At 47.4% G+C, this 23,451-nt stretch overlaps 1 protein-coding gene across 2 annotated transcripts; it reads right to left on the minus strand.

Moving 5' to 3' along the window:
• Positions 1-22: 22 nt before the first annotated feature.
• Positions 23-22,618, minus strand: LOC142573946 (carbonic anhydrase 7-like). Of its 2 annotated transcripts, none has more exons than XM_075683145.1 (7): positions 22,402-22,618; positions 18,509-18,541; positions 17,570-17,749; positions 16,127-16,278; positions 15,653-15,745; positions 12,993-13,223; positions 23-348 (listed from the first exon to the last, which is right to left on the minus strand). In XM_075683145.1, the coding sequence occupies exons 1-7, from the start codon at positions 22,472-22,474 to the stop codon at positions 112-114; spliced, it is 999 nt and encodes a 332-aa protein (XP_075539260.1). In that variant the 5' UTR covers positions 22,475-22,618; the 3' UTR covers positions 23-111. The 2 variants fall into 2 exon arrangements, with proteins under 2 accessions (XP_075539260.1, XP_075539261.1); XM_075683146.1 differs by lacking the exon at positions 23-348 and adding an exon at positions 11,570-11,827.
• Between the last annotated feature and the right edge of the window lie 833 nt (positions 22,619-23,451).

Consider the following 23,451-nt stretch of genomic DNA (forward strand, 5'->3'; position numbering starts at 1 on the left):
AGTCATAGATGCAGGGGCTGTATTTAGCAACGATTCTTATCATTTTAAGACTTTTTTGCCCTCCGTCACCGATTCGAATGAACCAGCGCTTCCGCCATCAACGCGATTTGCTTATTGGCAGGACGCGTAATAAGAGATTAATAAAGTAAGAGGAGAAGAACCGTTGCAAAAATACTGCGCACCAAGCTGCGATATGAGCATCCCACGAGTCCCAAATGCCATCCTACGAGGAAGCCTGACGAATGCATTGTGAGAAACGCGAGTAGCCAACGCATGCAGCTCGTAACAAGCAGGAGCGAATAAGGATAAAACAATAGTGCTGGACAGCCAGGCCTGCGATGCACCGACCTGCGAACGTGGAAAAAGAGGAAAAGAGGGCGACATATGTTAGCACCCGAAGTTCTCGGTTCCTAAGGTATGCCCGTATCCTCCAGTTTTCAGCTGACTCCTAATCCTCATCAAAGCATGCGCCTATACATTTGTCGAGTTTGCATGCAATGTGTCGAGTATTTCTCAAAAGCTAAGCCTCCTGAGACCGGTGAAAAAAAAATACGGTCTTGTAATTCTTTTTCAGAGTCACTTCTTATTACCGTTCGGAATGTTAAAAAACGTGAAAAACGAATTACTTCTTTAAACACCGTGGTTAGGAGCATAAAACAGAATGGGCAAAGTGACCTTCTCCCGCTGCTTATTATGACAATAGATGCTTTTGTTTACATCGGTGCATAGCTGAATATGTAACAACGTGTGATTAATCGGGTTATTCACGCCGTACTTCGGATACTGATGCCACCTCACGCAACACGAAATGCGCTTTACCGGAGCTTCTCGTTGTCCGCGACAACATATAGTTACACAAAAAGTTATCATAAGCTTTCTCGAAGTCTGGCGGCAAAACTTTGATTAAACCACTGACATATCGTTCCCCGTGCACCTAATTACGCATGCTAAACGCCAGTTATGTAGCAAGATTTCCAAAATGCCATCATGTATGCAATGATACAACTCTGCCGGGTGGTGTCCGCTTACGTATTTCAAAAATTTTTGCAATTAACGTAGGCAGGCCGGTTGGGTAACGTCAATATTAACGTAAGGTCCCGCACATAGTTTTCCTAGAAAGCATACGCAAGGGCACTTTGTTATGACTAATTTAATGTATATGCACGCGACGTTCAATGATCCCTAAATAGCACTTTCACTAGTAAGACATGGTCAATGGCCTGCATAATACACCTGCCATATGGGCACTTTCGACCGTGATATAGCCCGATCGGGAATTGAATTTCTATGCCGCGATTGGATTATTTGCACAAGCTGCAGAAGGGAGCCAGTCCTGGTCGAGCCATTGGATTCCGCTCGGGCTCGATCGAAATTATACCGTGCGGCTCGCATTAACGACGCTAAGCCTAAATAAATACAGAGAGAAATCAGGCTGGTTGGCGTTAGCTCGTCTTGCAATGCGTTGAGTACAACTGAGCTAAAGCTAATACCACGATAGGGACACATTAGACAAGTACGACAGAACATCCCCGCCTGTCGTTGTTGTCTGATGTGTCCTATCGGGTTGAATACACTCTTCTGTACTGAACAATGCATTGTGAGATGCTCCAAATCTACAAATGCACGCTGGAAAGCATGGTGACGATGTCAGCTTGCTTTCATGCCTACAGCCTCACGCCTGGCGAAGCAGCTGCCTTTGGTCTCACCGCCCTTTCCTCGCATCGCCCTTTTGCCGAGCTTCGTCTTATATTATATCAAGAGTGTCACAAAAGAAACGACAGCAATTGATGTTTAGAATTGGCGATCAAGAATAACCACATTCACAGTAAACACCGCTGGCGCTACATTGCATGAGCGCTTAGCATTTCAATACTTGCGTGCTGTTCATTTGCAGGAGAAGGCTGGTCATAGTTGATGATGATGACCCCGAAGGCTGTGCGGCACATACCTGCTAAGAGAGTTCATCCGAGAGCCAGGCAGCGTATATTATTAGAATAAACTTTAAAGGCATTGGAAATCCTTCATCTTCACCTATTTGTATCTTTCTATATTGCGCATTTTAACAGTTTATATTCACTCTAATTTAGATATTTTCCTGGCTTTCATTTTTACTTGTTCTGTCCTTTCTGTTCCCAATCATTTTACGTAGCAGAGTAGCATGTAGGCGCCTACATACAAGGCGGTCATAGTTCCCTGCATTTCATAAAAGAACTTCATAGAATATCATGAAGAATATCATAGAATGTAAGCAATGAATTATCAGCATCAGATTCGCCTGTGTGACCATTTGAACATGCTTGACAGACCTCATTTTACAGTGATCAAAGTGCTTTGACCGTGGCCATGCCCGATTAAGCAGAGGTGTGCTTAACTAGCCGTCGCAATTTTTACAGCGAAGCTGTATGTGGCTAAGGTACTCTGCATTTTTGTTCTCCGTGAACAAAAAACTGTCATCATCAATGGTTCATACCTCCGTAAGCACTCATGCTACCGTAAGCAAGCAAAAAATGCAATGGCTCATAGCCCCGTAAGGCAGAAGCTACAAGCACTCTGCAAAGGGAAGCGAACAGTGCTTAAATTCCTTCTAATCACGCTTACAACATACTGTTTGGATCCCACCGATGGCATCGGTTGTTGGGAACTCGGCGCTGACGCCCGTGGTTGTACCTGGGTCGCAAGCCCCAAGGGTAGCGTTGGCCTGGCGGCCTGGGGTACAACTGGAAGCATCCGAAGGTCCCGGCAAAGCATGAGTCGACTGGTAACAACAAAACAACTTGTTTATTTTAACATCGCAAAGAGTTGGCGGTCAGGTTGACCGAAGAAGAGAGACGGGAGAGCACTTTACTCAACAGAAGAAATCGGAGCCCTCTTTTTGGCGTCCGGGGGCCGCTGTTTTTATACTCTCGCAGTTGAGGGCAAGAAGGAACCCCTCAATAGACGAGCACGTGATTGTACAATGGGCTAAGGTGACGCACACTGCCGCCGGTCGGGCACAAAGACTGGAAGGAGAGGGTGACCCCTGCTGTCACATCGCCTGGTTCGGGCACAATGACTGGAAGGAGAGGGTGACCCCTGCTGTCGCATCGCCTGGTTCAGGCACAATGACTGGAAGGAGAGGGTGACCCCTGCTGTCGCATCGCCTGGTTCGGGCACAATGGCACATACACTCACACACGCACATGAAGACACGTGGCATCGGAACATGCCTGGAAACGCCTGGCGGGGAGCGTTGCGGCGACGCCGCACGGGCCAAAATGTCTGCCGCCCCGCCGCAGTCGCGCCGGCAAAACCGCGTGTCGCAGGCGAAACGCAACAGACCGCCCCGCCGGGGGAAGGAGATCCCGATGGACGGGACTGCATCCGCTGTCCGGAGGGATGTCGCTCGATGATGCTCATAACCGAAGTCGGGCGTCCCTCGACGTTTCTTGAGCGCAGCGCACAGAGAAGGCCTCAATCTCTCGTTCAGGTTCGCACGGGACACTGCAAAGTGACTTCGGGAGAGTTCACATTTTTGCTCTCGTTCCCGGCAAGCGTTAGAACTACGCTGAAACTCAACCGCTCAGTCAGCAAGCACGGCACAACCCTCACTAAGCCCTGCCAGGCTCTTTCCCCTTTTTATACCACTGCCTAGTTCCTTACAGTAGTCTAGCACCACTCAGAACGCGTCCACAAATTGAAAAATTGCACTAGAAAGCATATCATCACTTTGAAACACTAAACAAAAGCAATATGTTAAAAAAAATCCTGCCTCAGGAAGAAAAACATCAGTAACAAACAATTTTTAGGCTGATTCCTACGTTAGGGGCTTCGACTTAAGCCATCGGCGTTACCGTTGAGACTCCCCTTTTTGTAACGCACCTCAAAGGAATATTGTTGTAAAGCGAGGCTCCAGCGCAGGAGGCGGCCATTTTTGGGAGAGATGGTCTGCAGCCATTGGAGAGGGCAGTGATCCGTCTCAATGATAAACCTCGAGCCGGCTAGATAGCATGACAATTTCTGAACGGCCCACACGAGACATGCACACTCTTTCTCGGTGGCGCTATACGCCTGCTCACGACTGGTCAGCTTACGACTAGCATACAGGACGGGGTGTTCTACTTCTCCCTTTTCCCGTTGGCACAGTACAACGCCCATGCCTCGCTCACTAGCGTCGCACTGAACAATGAACCCTTTTGTATAGTCTGGCGATCGTAGCACAGGCTGGTTTGTTAGGGCACTCTTTAGGGCGCTAAAAGCTCTTTCCTTTGTCTCGTCCCAGACGACTGTTTGAGGCTCTGTTTTTCTTAGAGCATCCGTCAGGGGAGCCGCGATATCAGAGTACCTGGGGATGTACCTCTGATAGTAGCCGGCGACACCTAAGAACGACCGAATATCGGTCTTTGTGCGCGGTTGCGGAAAGTCTCGCACAGCGGCCACCTTTATTTCAGAGGGGCGGCGACGACCCTGACCAATCACGTGACCGAGGTAGACAACCTCGGCCTGTGCTAACTGGCACTTAGGAGCCTTTACTGTCAAGCCCGCTTCGCGCAGGCGGGTTAGCACTGCCCGCAAGTGTGCCATATGCTCAGACCAGGATGCGGAGAATATCGCTACGTCGTCTAGATACGGTAAAGCGAATTCTTGCTGTCCCCGCAACACTTTATCCATGAGGCTTGAAAAACAGTATGGCGCGTTCTTCAAACCAAAACTCAGAACTTTAGGACGGAATGTTCCCATTGGTGAAATGAACGCCGCATACCTACTAGCCTCTTCTGTAAGTGGAACCTGCCAATAACCCCTGACAAGATCTAGGGTGGAAATAAACTGAGCGCTACTAACTTTCTCAAGGCGCTCCTCGATGTTAGGGATCGGATAAATTTGATCCTTAGTGATGGAATTAAGCCTGCGGTAGTCGACGCAAGGACGAGGTTCCTTGCCCGGTACCTCAACTAAAATCAAAGGGGAGGTATAATCACTCTCACCTGCCTCAATAACACCGAGCTGTAGCATTTTCTTTACCTCAGCCTCCATAATATCGCTCTGGCGGGGTGACACCCGATACGCCTTGGATCGTACTGGCTCTGGGGAGGTAAGTTCTATATCATGAGTAAGTACAGAAGTCCTACCAGGCCTCTCAGAGAACAGACCTTGAAACTCTTGTAATAGCCGGCGTAGTTCGGTTTTCTGCTCGGGCGACAGCGGTGCTTCACTGATAAGGTCACTAATGACTTGACCGGTGTCTTCCCTGTTTGTCACTGAGCCTAGTCCCGGAAGCTCGACCGGAAGCTCTTCAGGAACGTTTACCATCATGCACACCACTGCTTCCCTTTGTCTATAAGGTTTGAGCAGATTACAGTGGTAAACTTGCTGTGCTTTCCGCTTTCCTGGCAGACTTACCACGTAGTTAACGTCCGACAGTTTCTGAACAATTCGTGCTGGGCCCTCCCACTGCACGTCTAGTTTGTTGTTTAGCGATGTGCGCAATATCATGACCTCATCGCCCACCTCAAAACGACGGGCCCTGGCTGTCCGATCATAATAAACCTTGGCCCTCTGCTGGGCCTTTGTCATTGCTTCACCTGACAACTCCTGTGCCCTTCTTAAGCGTTCGAGGAGCTTAAGTACGTACTCCACCACGACTGGGTCGTCGCCCCTACCTTCCCACGATTCTCGAAGCATGCGAAGCGGAGACCGAAGCGAGCGACCGTACACCAGTTCAGCTGGCGAAAACCCCGTAGCTGCATGCGGCGCGGTTCTTAACGCAAACATCACCCCAGGCAGACACAGCTCCCAGTCAGTTTGATGTTCAAAACACAAGGCTCTCAACACGCGCTTCATGACGGAGTGGAGCTTCTCAACGGAATTCGACTGTGGGTGGTACACTGAGCTGTGTAGCAGCTTTACCCCACACCTTTCGAGAAAAGTTGTCGTCAAAGCGCTAGTAAACACTGTGCCCTGATCTGATTGGATTTCCGCAGGAAAACCAACTCGCGCAAATATGGACAGTAGTGCATTAACTATCTCAACTGAGCTGAGTTCTTTAAGCGGCACTGCTTCAGGGAACTTTGTCGCTGGGCAGATCACAGTCAAAATGTGTCTGTACCCCGTGGCTGTTACCGGCAGAGGTCCCACTGTATCAATAACGAGCCGTCTAAAAGGCTCCGTAATGATAGGTACCAATTTCAACGGCGCCCTTGATTTGTCCCCTGGTTTGCCCACCCGCTGACAAGTGTCACATGTCCTCACGAAATGGTCTGCGTCCCGAAAACACCCTGGCCAATAGTACTCTTGCAAGAGACGGTCCTTAGTTTTCTTAACTCCTAGGTGTCCGGACCACGAACCCCCGTGCGACAAGCGCAACAGATCCTGACGATAGCATTGAGGAACGATCAGCTGATCGAACTCCACTCCTCTGCGGTCTAGATACTTCCGGTACAGGACTCCACCTCTTTCCACAAAACGCGCATTTTTCCTGGCGATACCTTCCTTGACATTGCAGCGTATGTTTTCTAGGCTACCATCCTTCTTTTGCTCGGCTATCAAAGCCGACCGGCTGACTTTTAGCAACCTATCAAGTCCGTCTGACGTAGGCGCGATGAGCAAATCAGTAGATAGCTCTTCTAACTTTCCCGCATCGGGATTTTCCTCTCCAGTATCTGGTGCCTTTAACGTTACAGACTCAATTTTATTCAGTTCGGGCGTGCTCTGAATATCGGCTTGCTGCGCCTCTGACCCTTTCTCATTGTTCGATAACGTTGGCCCCGCAACTACCGCCTTTGCAGCGAGCTCCCGAACCTTCGACCTGGTTAAGGCCTGAACACTAGCTTCACCAAACAAAAGCCCCTTCTCGCGCAGGAGGTGATCGGACCTGTTTGAAAATAGGTACGGGTACTGGGGAGGCAGCATAGATGACACTGCGGCCTCCGTCTCAAGCGCTCCGAAAGGTCCTTCAATAAGCACTTTTGCTACGGGCAGACACACGCTATGAGCTTCCACGGCTTGCTTGATCCATGCGCACTCGCCCGTGAACATATCGGGTTCTACGTAGGACGGGTGAACTACATCCATCGTAGCTGCGGAATCGCGAAGCACTCGGCACTCTTTCCTGTTCACGAGGAGGTCTCGTATGTAAGGCTCGAGAAGCTTCATGTTCTCGTCAGTGCTGCATATTGACAAAAACACAACTTTTGGTTTTGTTTCCGGACACTGCGCCGAAAAGTGACCCGGCTTCTGGCACGTATAACACAAGCGCGCTTGCCTCGTCTCGAACCGCTTTCTGCGTTCGGCTTCGGCTGCCGCCGTCTCCTTAGGTTCGGTCGCACTGCTTTCACTCGCATCCGCACTACGTGTGTTCCCCTTTGCTCTCATGGGTGTGAACTTCGGCCTCTCAAACTTCGAGCCAAATTCACCCTTTTGACCGTCCTTAGCTCCGCGAGCCCGACGCGTCACAAACTCCTCGGCTAGCTCAGCGGCTTTAGCCACCGTACAAACGTCTGGCCTATCCAAGACCCAGTATCGCACGTTCTCCGGTAACCGACTATAAAACTGTTCTAGCCCGAAGCACTGCAGAACTTTATCGTGGTCACCAAACGCTCTCTCTTCTTTGAGCCACTCCTGCATGTTTGACATAAGCCTATACGCAAACTCTGTATATGACTCACTTTTGCCTTTCTCATTTTCCCGAAACTTCCGACGGAACGCCTCCGCAGACAGCCGGTACTTTTTTAGAAGACTCGATTTCACTGTGTCGAAATCCTCTGCCTCCTCTCTATCCAAGCGAGCGACTACGTCGGCCGCCTCGCCGGGTAACAAAGTGAGCAAGCGCTGTGGCCACGTTTCCCGAGAGAACCCCTGCTTCTCGCACGTTCGCTCAAAGTTAACCAGGAACAAACCAATGTCCTCTCCAAGCTTAAACGGCCGCATCAGGTCAGTCATTTTGAACAATACGCGTTCTCCTGCACCGTGTGCCTGACTTCCATTACGAGCGCGTTCCATCTCTACCTCGAGACGCTTCATTTCCAAAGCATGTTCGCGCTCTTCTTTTTCTTTCTGCTCTTTAAGTTCGCGCTCCTGTTTCTCTTTTTGCTCTTTAAGTTCGCGCTCCTGTCTTTTTGACCTCTCCTCAATAGTCTCAAGGCATTCCGACAGCTCGTCATCCTCAGCCTCTAACTCCAGAATAGCCTTTAGCAGTTCTGGTTTTCTGAGTTTGTCCGAGACATCCAGACCCAACTCTCTTGCAAGCTCCAACAATTTCGGTTTGCGCAACGACTTCAAATCCATGGCTGCTCTGAATGCTGCTTTCTCTACTGCTTACTATTGTCTTGCCGCAACTAACCCGGCAGCAACGACAACCACAATTACCAGCTCTGTTTCTGACACTAACAAAAGCCTGGCAAAGCTCAGAAGAAGAAAGTCCCGCACTCACCAAACCTCGCAGGCAGGAATTCCGCGCAGTCGTTCCGCTGCAGGCAACCAGTCGTCACACAGGGCTCGTTGCACTGCTCCCGGATCGTCGTTGAGCTGCTCAGCATACAGTCAACTGCATCTCTTCGCTGCTGGCCTCCGTTGTCGCGATCTCACCGCTGGCAGACAGTTGTTTGAAATCGGAGGCGATCTCACCGCTGCCAACCAGATGTTTGGATCCCACCGATGGCATCGGTTGTTGGGAACTCGGCGCTGACGCCCGTGGTTGTACCTGGGTCGCAAGCCCCAAGGGTAGCGTTGGCCTGGCGGCCTGGGGTACAACTGGAAGCATCCGAAGGTCCCGGCAAAGCATGAGTCGACTGGTAACAACAAAACAACTTGTTTATTTTAACATCGCAAAGAGTTGGCGGTCAGGTTGACCGAAGAAGAGAGACGGGAGAGCACTTTACTCAACAGAAGAAATCGGAGCCCTCTTTTGGCGTCCGGGGGCCGCTGTTTTTATACTCTCGCAGTTGAGGGCAAGAAGGAACCCCTCAATAGACGAGCACGTGATTGTACAATGGGCTAAGGTGACGCACACTGCCGCCGGTCGGGCACAAAGACTGGAAGGAGAGGGTGACCCCTGCTGTCGCATCGCCTGGTTCGGGCACAATGACTGGAAGGAGAGGGTGACCCCTGCTGTCGCATCGCCTGGTTCAGGCACAATGACTGGAAGGAGAGGGTGACCCCTGCTGTCGCATCGCCTGGTTCGGGCACAATGACTGGAAGGAGAGGGTGACCCCTGCTGTCGCATCGCCTGGTTCGGGCACAATGGCACATACACTCACACACGCACATGAAGACACGTGGCATCGGAACATGCCTGGAAACGCCTGGCGGGGAGCGTTGCGGCGACGCCGCACGGGCCAAAATGTCTGCCGCACCGCCGCAGTCGCGCCGGCAAAACCGCGTGTCGCAGGCGAAACGCAACAATACACAACAGCATGTCAAAAACTGTCATCATCAATGGCTCATACCCCCGTGAGCAAGCAAAAGATGCAATAACTCATAGCACCGTAAGGATCATGACCATACTCACTGTGCGGGAATTAGCTGCGATAACACTAACCCTGTTGTCGTTGTCGGTAATTTCGATGTGGATGTATCGGTACTGAAAAGGGAGCGGTTTACGCGTTCGGCGTTGCAGACATTTGCCTGGCTATGCCACACCGATCCCGCTCAACCGACCACCCAGTGGCGTACGTGCATCGATTTGGCATTGTCAAAGAATGTGATTGCAATTTCCAGTGAAATAATGACCACCGATCAAGACAATAAAAGAGTGTGCGTGCCCTTCTTCACGATGACCACCCATCGAGACAATGAATGAGTTCGTACCTTTGTTCAAAATTATGTGTCACCTACGTGTCGGGTGCTAAACAGCTTCGCTGGGTGACCCCCTTCACGGAGTGGAATGGCTCACGATTTTTTAGTGGAGACTAATCTTACGGACTGCCTATAAGTGACATGATGATCTACCTTCGACATTGTGCTTCTCTTTTAACTAGCGGAGCTCATCGTAGTGTTTTCTTTATATCTATGTGAAGAGAGTACTGCGGGCTCCGGCACTTCTATGTAATGAGCGACCATCCTGTGGTGACTGGGCTCTGCTTTTGATGCTGGTGCCCGAAGATGCCACACTCCCTTGCGTTTGTGTTCATGTGTGCATTGTGCATTTCGATAATTTTTTATTTCTTTTCCCTTTTGATTTTTCCTTGATTGACGAATTGGGAATTTCGGGAGAGTCGGCTCTAAACTTGCCTGCATTCCCATGATTCTACATCCAAATAAATAAATGAATGAATACACCATTCATTCATTCATATGCAGAAACGTGGGGCGGGGAACCAATTTTCTCTTTCTTTCTCTCTTTAATAGTCCTTGACAGTTTAGCAAGCGAAACGAAAAAGACAGGAAAATAAAGTGTGGGATTCAGCACTCATAAGCAGGTCGCATAATTTGCGTGTTCGAACAAAACTACCAAAGAAACTACCACCTTTCATATTCTCTCTTTCTTTTTTTTTAGTGTTGCCATTTTGTTGGACGTGTTGCCTTTTACAAATTCAAGTTTTTGTGCAAATACAGAGGCAGCAAATATAGATACACGCGAAATGACTTGTGAGAACTTTCATCCCTTCTCGGTGATAGGTGAAGTCCCCAAAGTTGTTTTCGTGCGTTAAGTGCGTAAATGTAGTTGTAGATTCTCGTGATATATCAAGTGCGTGTTGATAGTTTATTCTTGTTTGCTTTCTCTTTCGTTCTTGCCCCTGCCTAAGTGGTCTATTTGATATTTTGGGAAAGCCGGCCCTAGAGATGCCTACTTTTCTTTCGGGTGCAAAAAATGAAGGAAGAAACTTCGTTCATGTCGTTGTCATTGTTGTTTGTTGTCCTTCTCGTTTTTGTTCTTGTTCGAGTCGTCGTTGTTGTTTTATTCGATGTTGCATTTTTCTTATTCAGATGTAGAAAGATGGTCGAGTAGGGTACGTCAGGAGCGGCTATCCCATAAAGCCAAATCCATTACTCAAGCAACAATAAAAGAAAGGAAAAAGAAATAGGAAAACATCAAAAGCCACTATTCTCCTTTAGCCGAGAATCACGTGAAGAAGTCAAATGCATTCGAAATTTAACTTCTTTTGCAAGGTTCTAGAATTTCTGAAAATTCAGCGCCTGGAAATTTTCATTACATATTTTTTTTTCATCCTAGAGGGACGTGGCTTTAAGTGATAAGGCGTCATTATCGTCAGAGCCAAGCAGTATTAGAGCAACAAGGCCCCACGCACAGTGTAGTTACAATAGGTGTTTTAAACATTCAAATCAAAATGAGTACGAGGAAGGCAGTTGAGTAGGATGTGTATCTTGAGCAAACTTTGTGAGAGTCTATAGACAAGTGTGAGTGGTACGTGAGGATAGTCGGCACGGTAGAGGTGTAATATAAACGCGGCTCTGTTTCCCTCGGATGCGTGTTTGCCTTCACGAATTGACAGTTTCAATACGGAAAGTACTTCTGGTATGGAACTGCATACTTGCTGCGATGCTCATGGTTTCCGTACCTGACCAGCACTTCGCGCTTTTCAGTCAGTTCGGGTTTGTCCTCCTGAAGAAGCTGTAGGACAGCCGCTCGCATCTATTCAGCTATGAAAATTTATTCGCGATGCAGCCCTGTTTGCTTGAGCATGGGCAGTTGTAGTCTTTGTTGGAGCCTTATTTGGTTCTTTTCTCACTTTATAGACAACACGTACAATCGATGGCTCACAGCGTCCTAATATGGGAAGTTTCTGAAGACGTAGCGGCCATTCAAGGGAGTGATGGGTCGGAAGTTGTTGACAAGGTTTTCAGTGCTGCTTCCGTTACCATGGGGCACTTGCAGGTCACGGAAGGCTTGTAGCTAGAAAAAGAGGATAAAGGTTGTTTAGATATCAGAGAGGGAACTCAAACAATCACTGTAAAGAGCCTTTCGCACAAAAGGCGGCGGCCTCGCAGCGGCGTGATTCACCGAGGAATGGATCGACAAATGGACCGACTGATTGTACCCACCGAACCAACCGGATTGATTGATTGATTGATTGATTGATTGATTTGCCAAAATGGAACTCCTTTCATATTCCCGACAGTGCTCTGAACTACTACTTGAACAACGCGCAAGCAAGTAGGTTTGCTTGCTTAGAAGCCTTCTTATCCAGTTCAAGCTGACCTAAGATGACAGTGACCGCAGTCAACTAACTATTCATGATATAAGTATGTTATATGTTCACTCAAAATAATGTCCGCGATAAGATTGTTTACACGCTCGTGACAGGTGTTGTAGTGTGTGCAGTGTTTCCCTTATAATTTTACAGTCCTTATATTGTTTTTTTTCTACTTTCCTTTTTTTTAGTAGTCGTTCACACTTCTTAAAAGCCAGTTCTAACGAGACCTACGTTCCCACTTTACGTCACCTAATAACGATTCAACTTTAAGATATGATTGGATTCACATTACATTTAGTCTACTTCTATTCTGCATATAGTTTCCGAGTCCTCCTACGGAACCCGGTGCAAAGAAAGCGAAGGGCTACGATTTTATGACTTACGCAGACGACGTGGTTTAGATGCGTTGAAGTTGCATCTTGTCGTCTTAGCCGTTCAGGTAGAGAGAGAAAATTATTTACGTTCTCAAAAGAAATCAAAGTCGGTCAAAGGCATGCAGCCAGTTCCGAGAAAATATCGACAAGTTTTCAGGCAGTGCCTAGGAGGATGGCAAGGTTGTCGAAAGCATACTGAAGGTTGTTAGACGTATCGAAACATGCCACAAGTTAGTCAAGGAACAGTGATAGCAATTCGAAAGGTCAGAAAAATATCCACGGATGTTGAACGCAGAAAAAAAAATAGAAATTTTTGCGTAAAGACCGCACCAGCTTGGCTAAGCCCATTAAAGACCCCTCACACGTTAGCAGCATACATAGATTTTTTTTTGTGTGTCTAGTGAAACTGATCGCGGTGCCAGCAAATGTCAGTTAAACAAGTAACATAAGGAAATATTTCTAGCCGTCGCATTGACCTTGACCGACATGCCTGTGCTTCGCTGATTCCATTAGGACTCCTGAGCACTGTCCAGGTGACTGCCTCCGAGCACGGCGGTGTGGTGAGGGAGCCCTGATAGCGGTAGTACTGCTGAGCGTTTTGGGGCATCAGCTGTCGCAGCGGCGGAATGTAGGCCAGGTTCACTCGAGTGCTGCTTTCATTGCGCATCTTTCGAAGGGCTTGCACGAGGCTACTCAGCGCCGGGTTGTCGTTCCAGCTCACCTGCCACGAAAGCACGATACACAGACCTGTCAGGTATTCTGAGAAATTTCAGAAATACACGCTGGTAATCCAGCAACAACAGGAAAACACGGGAATCCTCAGCCTGGAGAAGACGTTCCCGTTTTTCCTGTCAGGACGTAAGAACCCTTCTCTCGCACATCGGATATGGCGAACGCAAGTCGCTTGTTGGATCGACTCTTATCATCAGTACGCCCCTCTTAGCGGCATTGACTCACAGTGCGCCTACAGCATCCCCGAGGATTGGACACGCAAACTGAGGGCGTGATCAGTAGATTAAGACATCGTGTACAGCAAACGCCCATCGTTCGTTCGTTTTTTTTCTGACAATACAAGCCTTTTTGTCAAAACGTTGACTCATGCCGACGCTTTTTTTTTCTTCTTGATAGTGAAACTGTTAAAGGGAGTTCCGCAACTGTTCTCAGGTCGGCGTACGACGGCGCATTCGATACCAGACAAACCAACCCAGCGTGGGTCGGAGCCCCGAATCGCTTTGAAACGTAATGACCATAGACGGTAAAACAAACGTTACCTTGCGTATGTATCGTTCGAATAGACAACTTATATGCACGTCACCCGTAATCCGCAATTTTCGATTTCACATATTGCTATACCGGCTCAAAGTTGGAGGTGAGCTAGGAGTTTGTCCAGATGCGGTGTTGAAAGCTGACTTCTGCAGCGAAGCCTGCGGGGGGGTGGGGTATCATCGCGATCAGCCAGCCGTGACCGTGCTGTATTGCTGATTTCGAGCAAGACCGTGAGCCAGCAAACAGACCCCTAGTCCTTCCGAGGTTGTGCGAGTACTCGCTTATGCAGCATCTTTGTCACTGATATATCTGTTGGTCAGATTGGCGTACATCTGTGAAGGATGTCGATGCGAAACGTTCTTTCCCGAGCCAGCCCAGTTTTTGTCGTGTATCTCGGCATTTTCCGTGGGCCGATTCTGAAGGCAGAGCAGTCTAAATATGTGTGCCACTGGAGTCGTTGGGTATATGCCAGTATGTATGTGTTGCTCTTCAATGAGCCTGCTTGAAGACAGCTTGGTAAGTGGGTGCGACAACAACAAAACACGAGTAGTTAGTGACTCCACGCGTTATGTAGATGTTGAGTTGAGTCTGCCTGACTTTCTAATGCAAAAGCATTATGTGCCCCATCACACGAAAATCCGTCGTAGTCGGCGTGACCGAAAGATGGCGAAAAAAAAAAAAAAAGACCAAAGGCGCAAAGATTAAAAACACGTCAAAGAATGCTCGGATGGACGTCAATTTTCTTAGGAAGGTTCCAGTACACAGAGTGGATTCCCAGATTTGAAAAGAAAACTTGGTACCGTACGGTGCGGGTGTGGAATCGAGCGTGAGACTTCGAGGTATGAGTCTAGTACGCTTGCCCAACAACACGGCGGCTCCACTGTTCTGGCTGGCTAAAGGTGGGGCCTAGAGCGCGTGTCAATGGGCACGCAATGGTGCAGACAGTGGGGAGGACATGGCGCCACGTCATGAGTGTGTAAAAAGAGCGCGTTCATGATGTTCCGAGGTCTACAAACGGTGTAATGCTTTCGCACTCCCACACTTGGGCAGTCTTAGGTGTTTCTATCGAATCTATCTTTGTACTTTACCGCTGCATGTTGATTAATTGAAGTATTCGTCCTCCTGTGATCATTTCTTTTTCGTGTTTGGAGGCTGAAAATACAGTTTTTTAGTCGTCTCAGACGATTAAGATAGAAAAAACACATGTTGTATGCACGATTCGGTGGAGAAAGCACATGGTTGCGGCTAAAATACTGAGAGGTGTTGACGCTGATGTTGAAGATGACGTGTTCATCGTGACAGACTAAAATCCACAAAGTGCTTTGATCTTGAGTCGTGTCACATTCGGACCACCGCCGGGACAAGGAACTGCTCTCAGGAAACCTGGCGAGTCCGTTAAGTGTATAGTATTAGCAAGGCCGCTCATCACTAAAACCAACGCCTGGATTCGACGCTGATTTCAAAACAAGCTGCTATCGCCTTCGTAGTCACACCTTATCAATGAGCGACTGCAACTCGTAGCAACTGGACGGATACCGTAGATGCTTTTGATTTCGAAGGAGGACTATTAGAAGAGTGGAACTTGCGCGTAAGAAAAAGCAGGGAATGGGTTGGCGGCAATTTTACTCTGCGAAGCCCCTGTGCGTGGTTACGACGGACGCCGTAGGGGCGGGCTCCCCACTATATAAGTAAGCTCCGCCTGGTATTCATATTTAACTCTAACTACGCGAGCGTTTCACCATTCCATTTCATCGGAATATCGTCGCCGCGGCGAGTCATTGAACCTGCCAACTCGCGTTCAGCAGCAGCAGAACGCGGGAGCCGTGGAACCACGAATTATAAGTTTTCTTCACCGCATCCCACTGGGTGCACAAGAACGTATACCTCGAAGAACACCGCGACGACCGCGATGCCGTCGGGATGCTTGAGGGCCTCTTCACCCGTGCTGTACTTCCTGTTCATGTGTACCAGGTGCATCTGTAAGGATGAATGCAGGTAGCGTGAGCCACATAAATGAACTCAGTATTCTATAAGCGAATAACAATAAAGTAGGGCAACTACACTACATACGCAATGGAGTGCTAGAGACCTTGTTTGTTGTTACCCTATGTGTGACTGCGCGTTTCACTTAGCTCCTTTTCGTTAGCTGTTGTACCTTTTAGCCGAGTACGATTGCACTTCTTGTACTTAGCAATTAAAAATGAACGTAAGTATTAAGGTAATTATTAGCAACTGAATGTCGGACTTTAGGCATGTGAGTTCTCGCGTGAGTTGTACAAGGCTGCAATGTTTTTTTTTTTCGTTATCTCGCTATCTGGCTTCCAAGAGGTTCGCAACAAATTACGTCACATACCCTACCTCCATGGGAAAAACATAGCCATCGATCTGGTGTTCGGAGCCGATGTTGGAGCGATTTCCCCAGTGGAAGTGGAATTGTTGAAAACCGTACACTCCATTGAGGCCCCGACCGGTGATCACAACTTGACTGGCTTTGCTCGAAGACACTTCAACTGTTTGGAGAGTAACAACACAATTACATGCGCAAATTATTCGCCGCTCTTCGCTGAAGTTTTGAAATATTTTGAGCTTGTACAAATGCCGTAAGTGCTACTAGCTACGATGGGGGAGGAAAAACCTTGGCCGAGACGATGCCGCCAATATTTATTTGTCCACTTCAGAATTCTACCAGCCGCATGAAATTCTACATAACGAAAGGCGTTGTGAGCGGCAAGACAAACGTGTGGCTGTTTCAACGCTGGAGTCGGCTATGTGCTCGCAGCTCTGACAAGCAAATGGCTGCATGAGCGGTCCCACTACTCAACCACGCGGACCCCGGTTCCAAGCTCATTCTCGACTTCATCAGAGGGTGGGCATAATGGTCGGCTTGATGGTCAGAAAGGTACCCTTTGAAACGACATGCTGGCACCAAAGTTCGTTCTTCTTTAAGACGCAGCATTGTTGTTATCTTTGTGTTTTTAGTTTATTTTTGTGCACCGGGCCGAGTTGTATGTGGTTAGTTTCTTATCAACTTAGTAGTTCAAGTGTAGTTCTGTTGTGGGTTTTCAAAAAATAGTCACGACAAAACATGTACTTATATTGCCGCTCAATAGATATTTCAGGGGCATGGAGAGCCCATTATAAAATGGGGCATTAGATTGAACCCTTTCTCTTTATTTTGAAATTTAGACTACATCAATCTGGTATGCGTCATTGGATACTTCGGCTTATGTAGCGCGCAATCTTGACGGAAGAAGTAGTGCCCGTGAGCGCATCTTGGTTCAGCGTCAACAAAATACAAATCAGGACATAAACCTGTACATATAATGTCCGCTTATAGGTGTACTTAGAGCATGCACATCTGTTAATAGAATCGTGCATGATATTCAACAGTTTTTTTTTCTCAAGTTTTTAATATTTGGGCTACCCCATTGTTGTGCCACTAAATGTGTGTCCGTTATTGGCGAACTTTCCGAAACGAGTACGAGCTGCTGAGAGAGAAAGGACATAGAATGCTTAAATAAATATATCAAGTTATCTCTCGAGCTTCTCTCCCCCTCCCCATGAACATCTTAATATCACTCTTCCTCCGACAAGCATAATTTATTGCCCTTGCCCTCGTGAAGCTTCGACACCTCAGACTGTGCGTCCGACCGATTTATCATTTGCACTTCGGCACACCTTGCGAACGGTGTGCTACATGAACACAAACGTTGCTTGAGACAATTGTCGGGACGCATGCGGCACTATACACCATAGCGTTCTACCGGAGTGTGCCGAATGGTTCGAACGTGTTCTACTTACCCGTGTGCCCGGTGTTCACAAGGGATACGTTTTGCAGCGGGTCTAGGTACCCGTAGTACTGGACGACGTCAAGTGACTGGTCGTAGATTGTCCACCTGTTCACTATGTTAATGGGTGATTGGTAGTACCCGCCGCACTGGTTCTCCACGTCCAACTGAAGATACGGCCACTGAGCGACCCCTACAAGAAGGGAGAGAGGAAAATTCAACGGGAAAAACTAACGGTATTCCGCTATCTACGACGAGTACCGGAAAGCAGTGAGGTGCTCGAGACAATAAAACCTCACAGCCGTATATGTGGTACTTATAAATGCCTATATATATATATATATATATATATATATATGCGTACTTGTGCACTTGAATGACGAGGGTTTCGCTATGGCATTACAGATATCCACAATTAGTAATTCAAATAAAAAAGCGATGCACTATGGGTTGCGTTCTGGTGGCGCAGCCGACAACTGGATCGCCTCCTGCAGTAACCCAACAGATGTGAAATCTAACTACAAAGTTTACGTCTACTAGCAATCAAGAAACGGATGGAATTGTGAGCGTCATTACGTCATGGCAGTTCAAGGTGCCAAGGCGCAGACGAACACAGTTGTCTATTTTAGCATACATTACTCTTCTGAAGGCCTAAGCACATACCAGTATTATATACCTGTGCAAGCATTCGTCCATCGCAAACTCCGACACGCTGACGTCAGTAATAGAAAACGCCTATAAGAAATGAATAAATAACGTGCGCCTTTTAATTTTTATTGCTTGGCGAGTTAGAACACTCGCCAAGGAATAGGTCAGAATACTCGCACGCACAAAAACACCCAAGTGAACTGCAATGCAGTTTCGTTTCAATATCCATTCACAGCCCTTTCTGTTACACGGTTTGTACCATGGCGAGCACAATACGCAATAGGACAGCGAGCGTGATACTCACCATCTCCGTAAGTCCACTCGTCCTCGCCGCGGCCTGAAGTAGGAAACGGAGAAAGGAGTAAGTGCAGTCCAGTTAGCGATATGGGAAAACTGAATAGATTAGCAGTTTGCGATAAGATCCGATGAATTAAAACCACGCTACCACACGAGACTAGACATGAAGTCGCGTGAAGTTATTACTGACAGGTAACTAATCATTGAGATAAAAAAAATTGTGAAGTATTAGTTAAAACTGCAGCTGAGCATTGAACTTGACACGCGCGCATGCACACTCGCACACAAATACATAAATTTAAAAACGACCCGTAGTGATATCCTCTCCAAATTCTTGAAGCGGCTTACTTATACGTCACTAAGTGCGGCATCGAACGAACGAGGTCGCTGTTCTCGACTCTATGTAGTTCGCGAATGTTATGTGCTTGCTTTCTTTGTTTTTTTTTCAATCAGTCATAAGGGTGATCACGTAAGAGTCAATCACATAAGAGTCAATCAGATGCTTAAATCTTCAGTGTTGAAATGTCAGAAAAACGGCGCCGAGGCTACATTATTTTGACGATTAAAGAGACGTTCGTCAGGCTAGAAATTAAATATTCAGCGTAACGCTTACTGTAGGTTTCTATCGCGTGTCGCCCGTGTTGACAATAGCAGTTCAGGATTTTGTGACTCCAATAAACGTATCGCAAGAGTAGCTGTCAGGCATACTCCAGCCTCTTTTCGACGCGTCTGGTCTATGTATGACCACCATGCTACCTTGCCAAAAAAAGAAAGAAATCGCCGGGAAATAACATTTTTTCTAACTCAAAGTCCAACTTCAAGTCAAAAAATTTAGTCGCAGTTGGGTGGCATGGGAGCCATCGTATCATTGCAGTTACTTGCTAAGGTCAAAAATAACGTACAGCGCGAAGGACAAGGACAGCGATAGACGACATACACAGCGCTGACCAAAACACTAGGACTTGCTGAGGAACAGGGGAAAGACGAAGGGAAAGGGCCCATTGTACTAGAAATGAAGTGAACTAGGGTGGTTGCTTGGGCTAGTTGGTAATTCATGATCAAAAATAATGTACAGCGCGAAGGACAAGGACAGCGATAGACGACATACACAGCGCTGACCAAAACACTAGGACTTGCTGAGGAACAAGGGAAAGACGAAGGGAAAGGGCCCATTGTACTAGAAATGAAGTGAACTAGGGTGGCTGCTTGGGCTAGTTGGTAATTCATGATCAAAAATAACGTGCAGCGCGAAGGACAAGGACAGCGATAGACGACATACACAGCGCTGACCAAAACACTAGGACTTGCTGAGGAACTAGGACTTGCTCAGCAAGTACCACATGTATTTAATTTTGCACAGAGGGTTTCCATTTAGCATACCACCAATTTTCACTAAAGTTGGTCTTGGTGGCTCTTAGAGGTCTACCATGGCAGCGGGCGAAATTCTTCCCCGCTCAAGACACATAGTGCACTTAACACATAACACTCCAGAGTGCTTGCACACGTAATTTTTTGCGAGCGTCCTAATTACCCGTCTATTTTGAGCTCTATCTATATACACATCACCCATTACCTTGTCTTTAGAGTCATCAAACTTAAAGAAACTGCCTCCTTTAGTTCAGTGAGCAGACTAGACTAACCTAATTTATCATGCCTGAAAAGTAAAAAAAATCAAGAAAGGACTGAATAATTATTCGTAACGCATCTAAGTTAGCCTGCAACGTTAAAAATTCGCGACACATTGCACTTAAAATGCTGCCTATTCCTTAAAAGTATAAAACTTCTAGGATTTTCATGGGACATTGAACAACCTAACTAGGAACAGCAGCATACGATAAACTTCGAATAGCTTCGAATGATTTTCTAAAGCTGCATTTAATCAACATACATTTACCATCACACAAATACTTGGCATATTGTTCCCCTGTGTTCACGAAATTTTTAATTATACTAGCGCAGCAGTCCACGTTTTACACCACCCTTAGAACTCACTAAAAACGCTATGAACCACTTGCATATGTATTCTGCTGGAAAAGTGCGCTTAACCCACCTGGTTCGAACATTGCCTAAACATTGCCGATACCATGCCCATGATTCTCCCCAGATATAAACAAGAAGCCTTGCTCAGCTATCTGAGTACACCAGAGAAACAAACTACGAATCTCATATGACGCAGGAAAACACATAGAAAAACGAGGGCTTAGTAATTATCTGCAACATGTGCATTTCAAGCAGGGAAACGGAAGGTTTGCAATGCATTAAGCTTTAAACTCTTCTTATTTTACATGAAATTTCAAGTCCGCATCTCTTGCTCTTGTTTTAAGAGTCTGGGAAACATTTAGGTTAGCGGCAGCGAGACACCGTGGAACACTTGAATGAGTGAGTTTCTACAAAGGTTGTAATGGACCTACACAGAATAAACATTTATCGCTCGTCCCTCTAAACACTGCTTCCTCTTTTGAGAAAATATAAGCACCGTACCCCGCATAGGTTACCATGGATACAGGGTAAAACAACTAAATGCCGTGTATAACAAATAAAATTTCAAATAAAGCGAGTATTAAGTGTTTTCAGAGCACATAAACCGCCCACACAGTTCAAATTTTCGATATACGTCAGCAGAAAGTGGCCTTCATTTCCTCAAAATAAGAAATATCGGCTGTTTTTCCTCCTGCTAGGAAATAAGTGCTAGTTTAACTCTTATTTAGAAACAGCCTGAAAAATGCGATGAACAACAAATGGCTCGGAACATTAGACCACGGTAATGTTCACGATAAGTCGTGATACGATAAGTCGTGATAACACGATGAAATTCCGACAGTTGTAGCTGTAAGAGGTTTGATTATAGCTTTTTATAGTGATCAAACTCTGAGACTGCAACGCTATGTAGGCCATCTCTGGACGGATATTCAATGGTGCCAGCTTTTCCTAATTCAACTATTTCATATGCCATAAGGCACACGAATCGTTGGGCGCGGATGATTATAATATTTTTTATCCGGACAGCTCCCCTGGCCCGCAGATTACATATAGCGAGGTGATTGTGTTTGAAATATGGTTAGGCAGTCCAAAAAAAGAAAAAGCTGGGTATGATGTAAGCAGCGCAAGGGCAAATTTGTTAGGGCAGGAACTGCCCAGCTTTAGGCCTTCTCCAAAACGCGACCGTATGCGTCAAATCCCGCACGTCGTCCACTACAGCGCTTCCCTAGGAGGCACAAAAGACAATATCAGCTTCCCAAGCCGGCGATGCGCAGTAAAGTAAGGAATTACTTACGTGTCCGCTTCATTAAGAAAATTTAGCGTCAACTGCACTTTCGTTGTACTTTCCAGAGTGCAGCGGAATGTGCCTGCTTTAAAAATTGGGGGTAACATGGCATACTTTGCCCCACCCCCTCCATCCCTAAAAGAGGGAGGAGGCAAGTACCCTCCCTGCGCCCCCCCCCCTATAGGTACGCCTATGTACGAAAGCCAGTGCTCTTGTCCCCCAATGTGCGCTGTATTAATGACATAGCTTAACGTAACTTAATGGCGATACAGTAATATATATTGGTCATTTCTCAGCTCTACACCTCGACTTTGCCTAGCTATGTCATTCAATATGCGACTAATTACCGGCGCGCATTGGTCTTCGTAATGGCTTCTTGGTGGGATGGTTGGTTTTGGGTCACGCCGAATGCCTTGGGAAAGGCTTTCGTCTTTTCGCGCTCGATAAATGACCTTCAGCATGAGAGATAAAAATGCTGTCGCTGTCCGCCACAGTCTAAGCTACCTAAGGCATGGCCTATCGCTCTGCAGCAGGATGCCAAGATCGCCGAGATCCCCGAACTGTTTCCACACGCTACGAATCAGTCGGGCTCTGAGGGTGTGAGCAGGAATCGTGGAACCAGCAGCAGTACTCACATGCGGCGAGTAGAATGATCCAGAAGCTCAACAAAATAGTCGAGTCCCTCGTTTTGGCCCAGAAGCGGCCCATTGTAAGTTGGGAGCGTAGTTTAGTTGTATAACTCTACCAAGCCGCCTAACACTTTGGATCCAGCTGATGCTCACGGAAAAGCAGATGCACCTTTGGTGGTGGGGGAACGTTTCTCTGTAGCCTACTCATCGCGAGATGCGCAGACTGATTCACTGTACCGAGCAAAAAGAATGAAAAAAAAAGCTAATTACGAATGTCAGCCGCGCACTCGCAGGCGTAAGCCCCATCCCAGCTGCTCTTCGCCGCTTGTCAGCTTTCTTGTTTCCGGTGTATCGAGCCTCATGGTGTGCAAGGGGCCATCCCAGCGCAATAAAACGAAAAACGAAACAAAAAAGTTGAGAAGCATTACGAGAACAGTTAGTGGCAGGGTATTCATGGATCTGAGAGTAGGTACGTATAATATCCTGCTGAGGATGCTAAAGGATAAACCAAGGCAAGTGTGCGCAGCACGCCGCAAGCATGATGGCTAAGCCAGCATAAACAAGCTGGGGCAGCAAGCAAACGGCGTCTGCACTGAAGTATAGCATAACTGCGTGAAACGTTCCACGGCGCATTCGCAAAAAACCGGTGGCGACTACGTCCCGTATTACCCACTCCGTGGATTTCAGCAGAGGCTGGGGCTCCTTTCAGCCAAGCTGCATAAACAACAGCCGCCTGCGTTTCCGAGCGAAGCCAAGTGGTATCGCCCATTGCGGCCTGCTAAACCTACCACGAAGGCTTCAAACCAGCGGGCGTCCCACGAACCGCGATTAGAGGAGGACAGGGGAGCAACCATACGGGTTCTTCTGGCTCCCGTTTCTGGTTGGTTGACGCAACGCACATTTTTCCCACCCCACACACTGAGTAGTTGCGCGAAGTCAAGGATACTTTGGCATTTGTTGAGGCGCAAGTCCCATAAACAAAACCCAACCTTGCACAATAACTCTTGCCCGTGGTGTGGGTCCTGGCCTTCATTGCCTCACGTAACATGGGAGTGC

Source organism: Dermacentor variabilis, chromosome 3 (assembly GCF_050947875.1).
Source record: "Dermacentor variabilis isolate Ectoservices chromosome 3, ASM5094787v1, whole genome shotgun sequence".
Lineage (NCBI taxonomy): Eukaryota > Metazoa > Arthropoda > Arachnida > Ixodida > Ixodidae > Dermacentor > Dermacentor variabilis.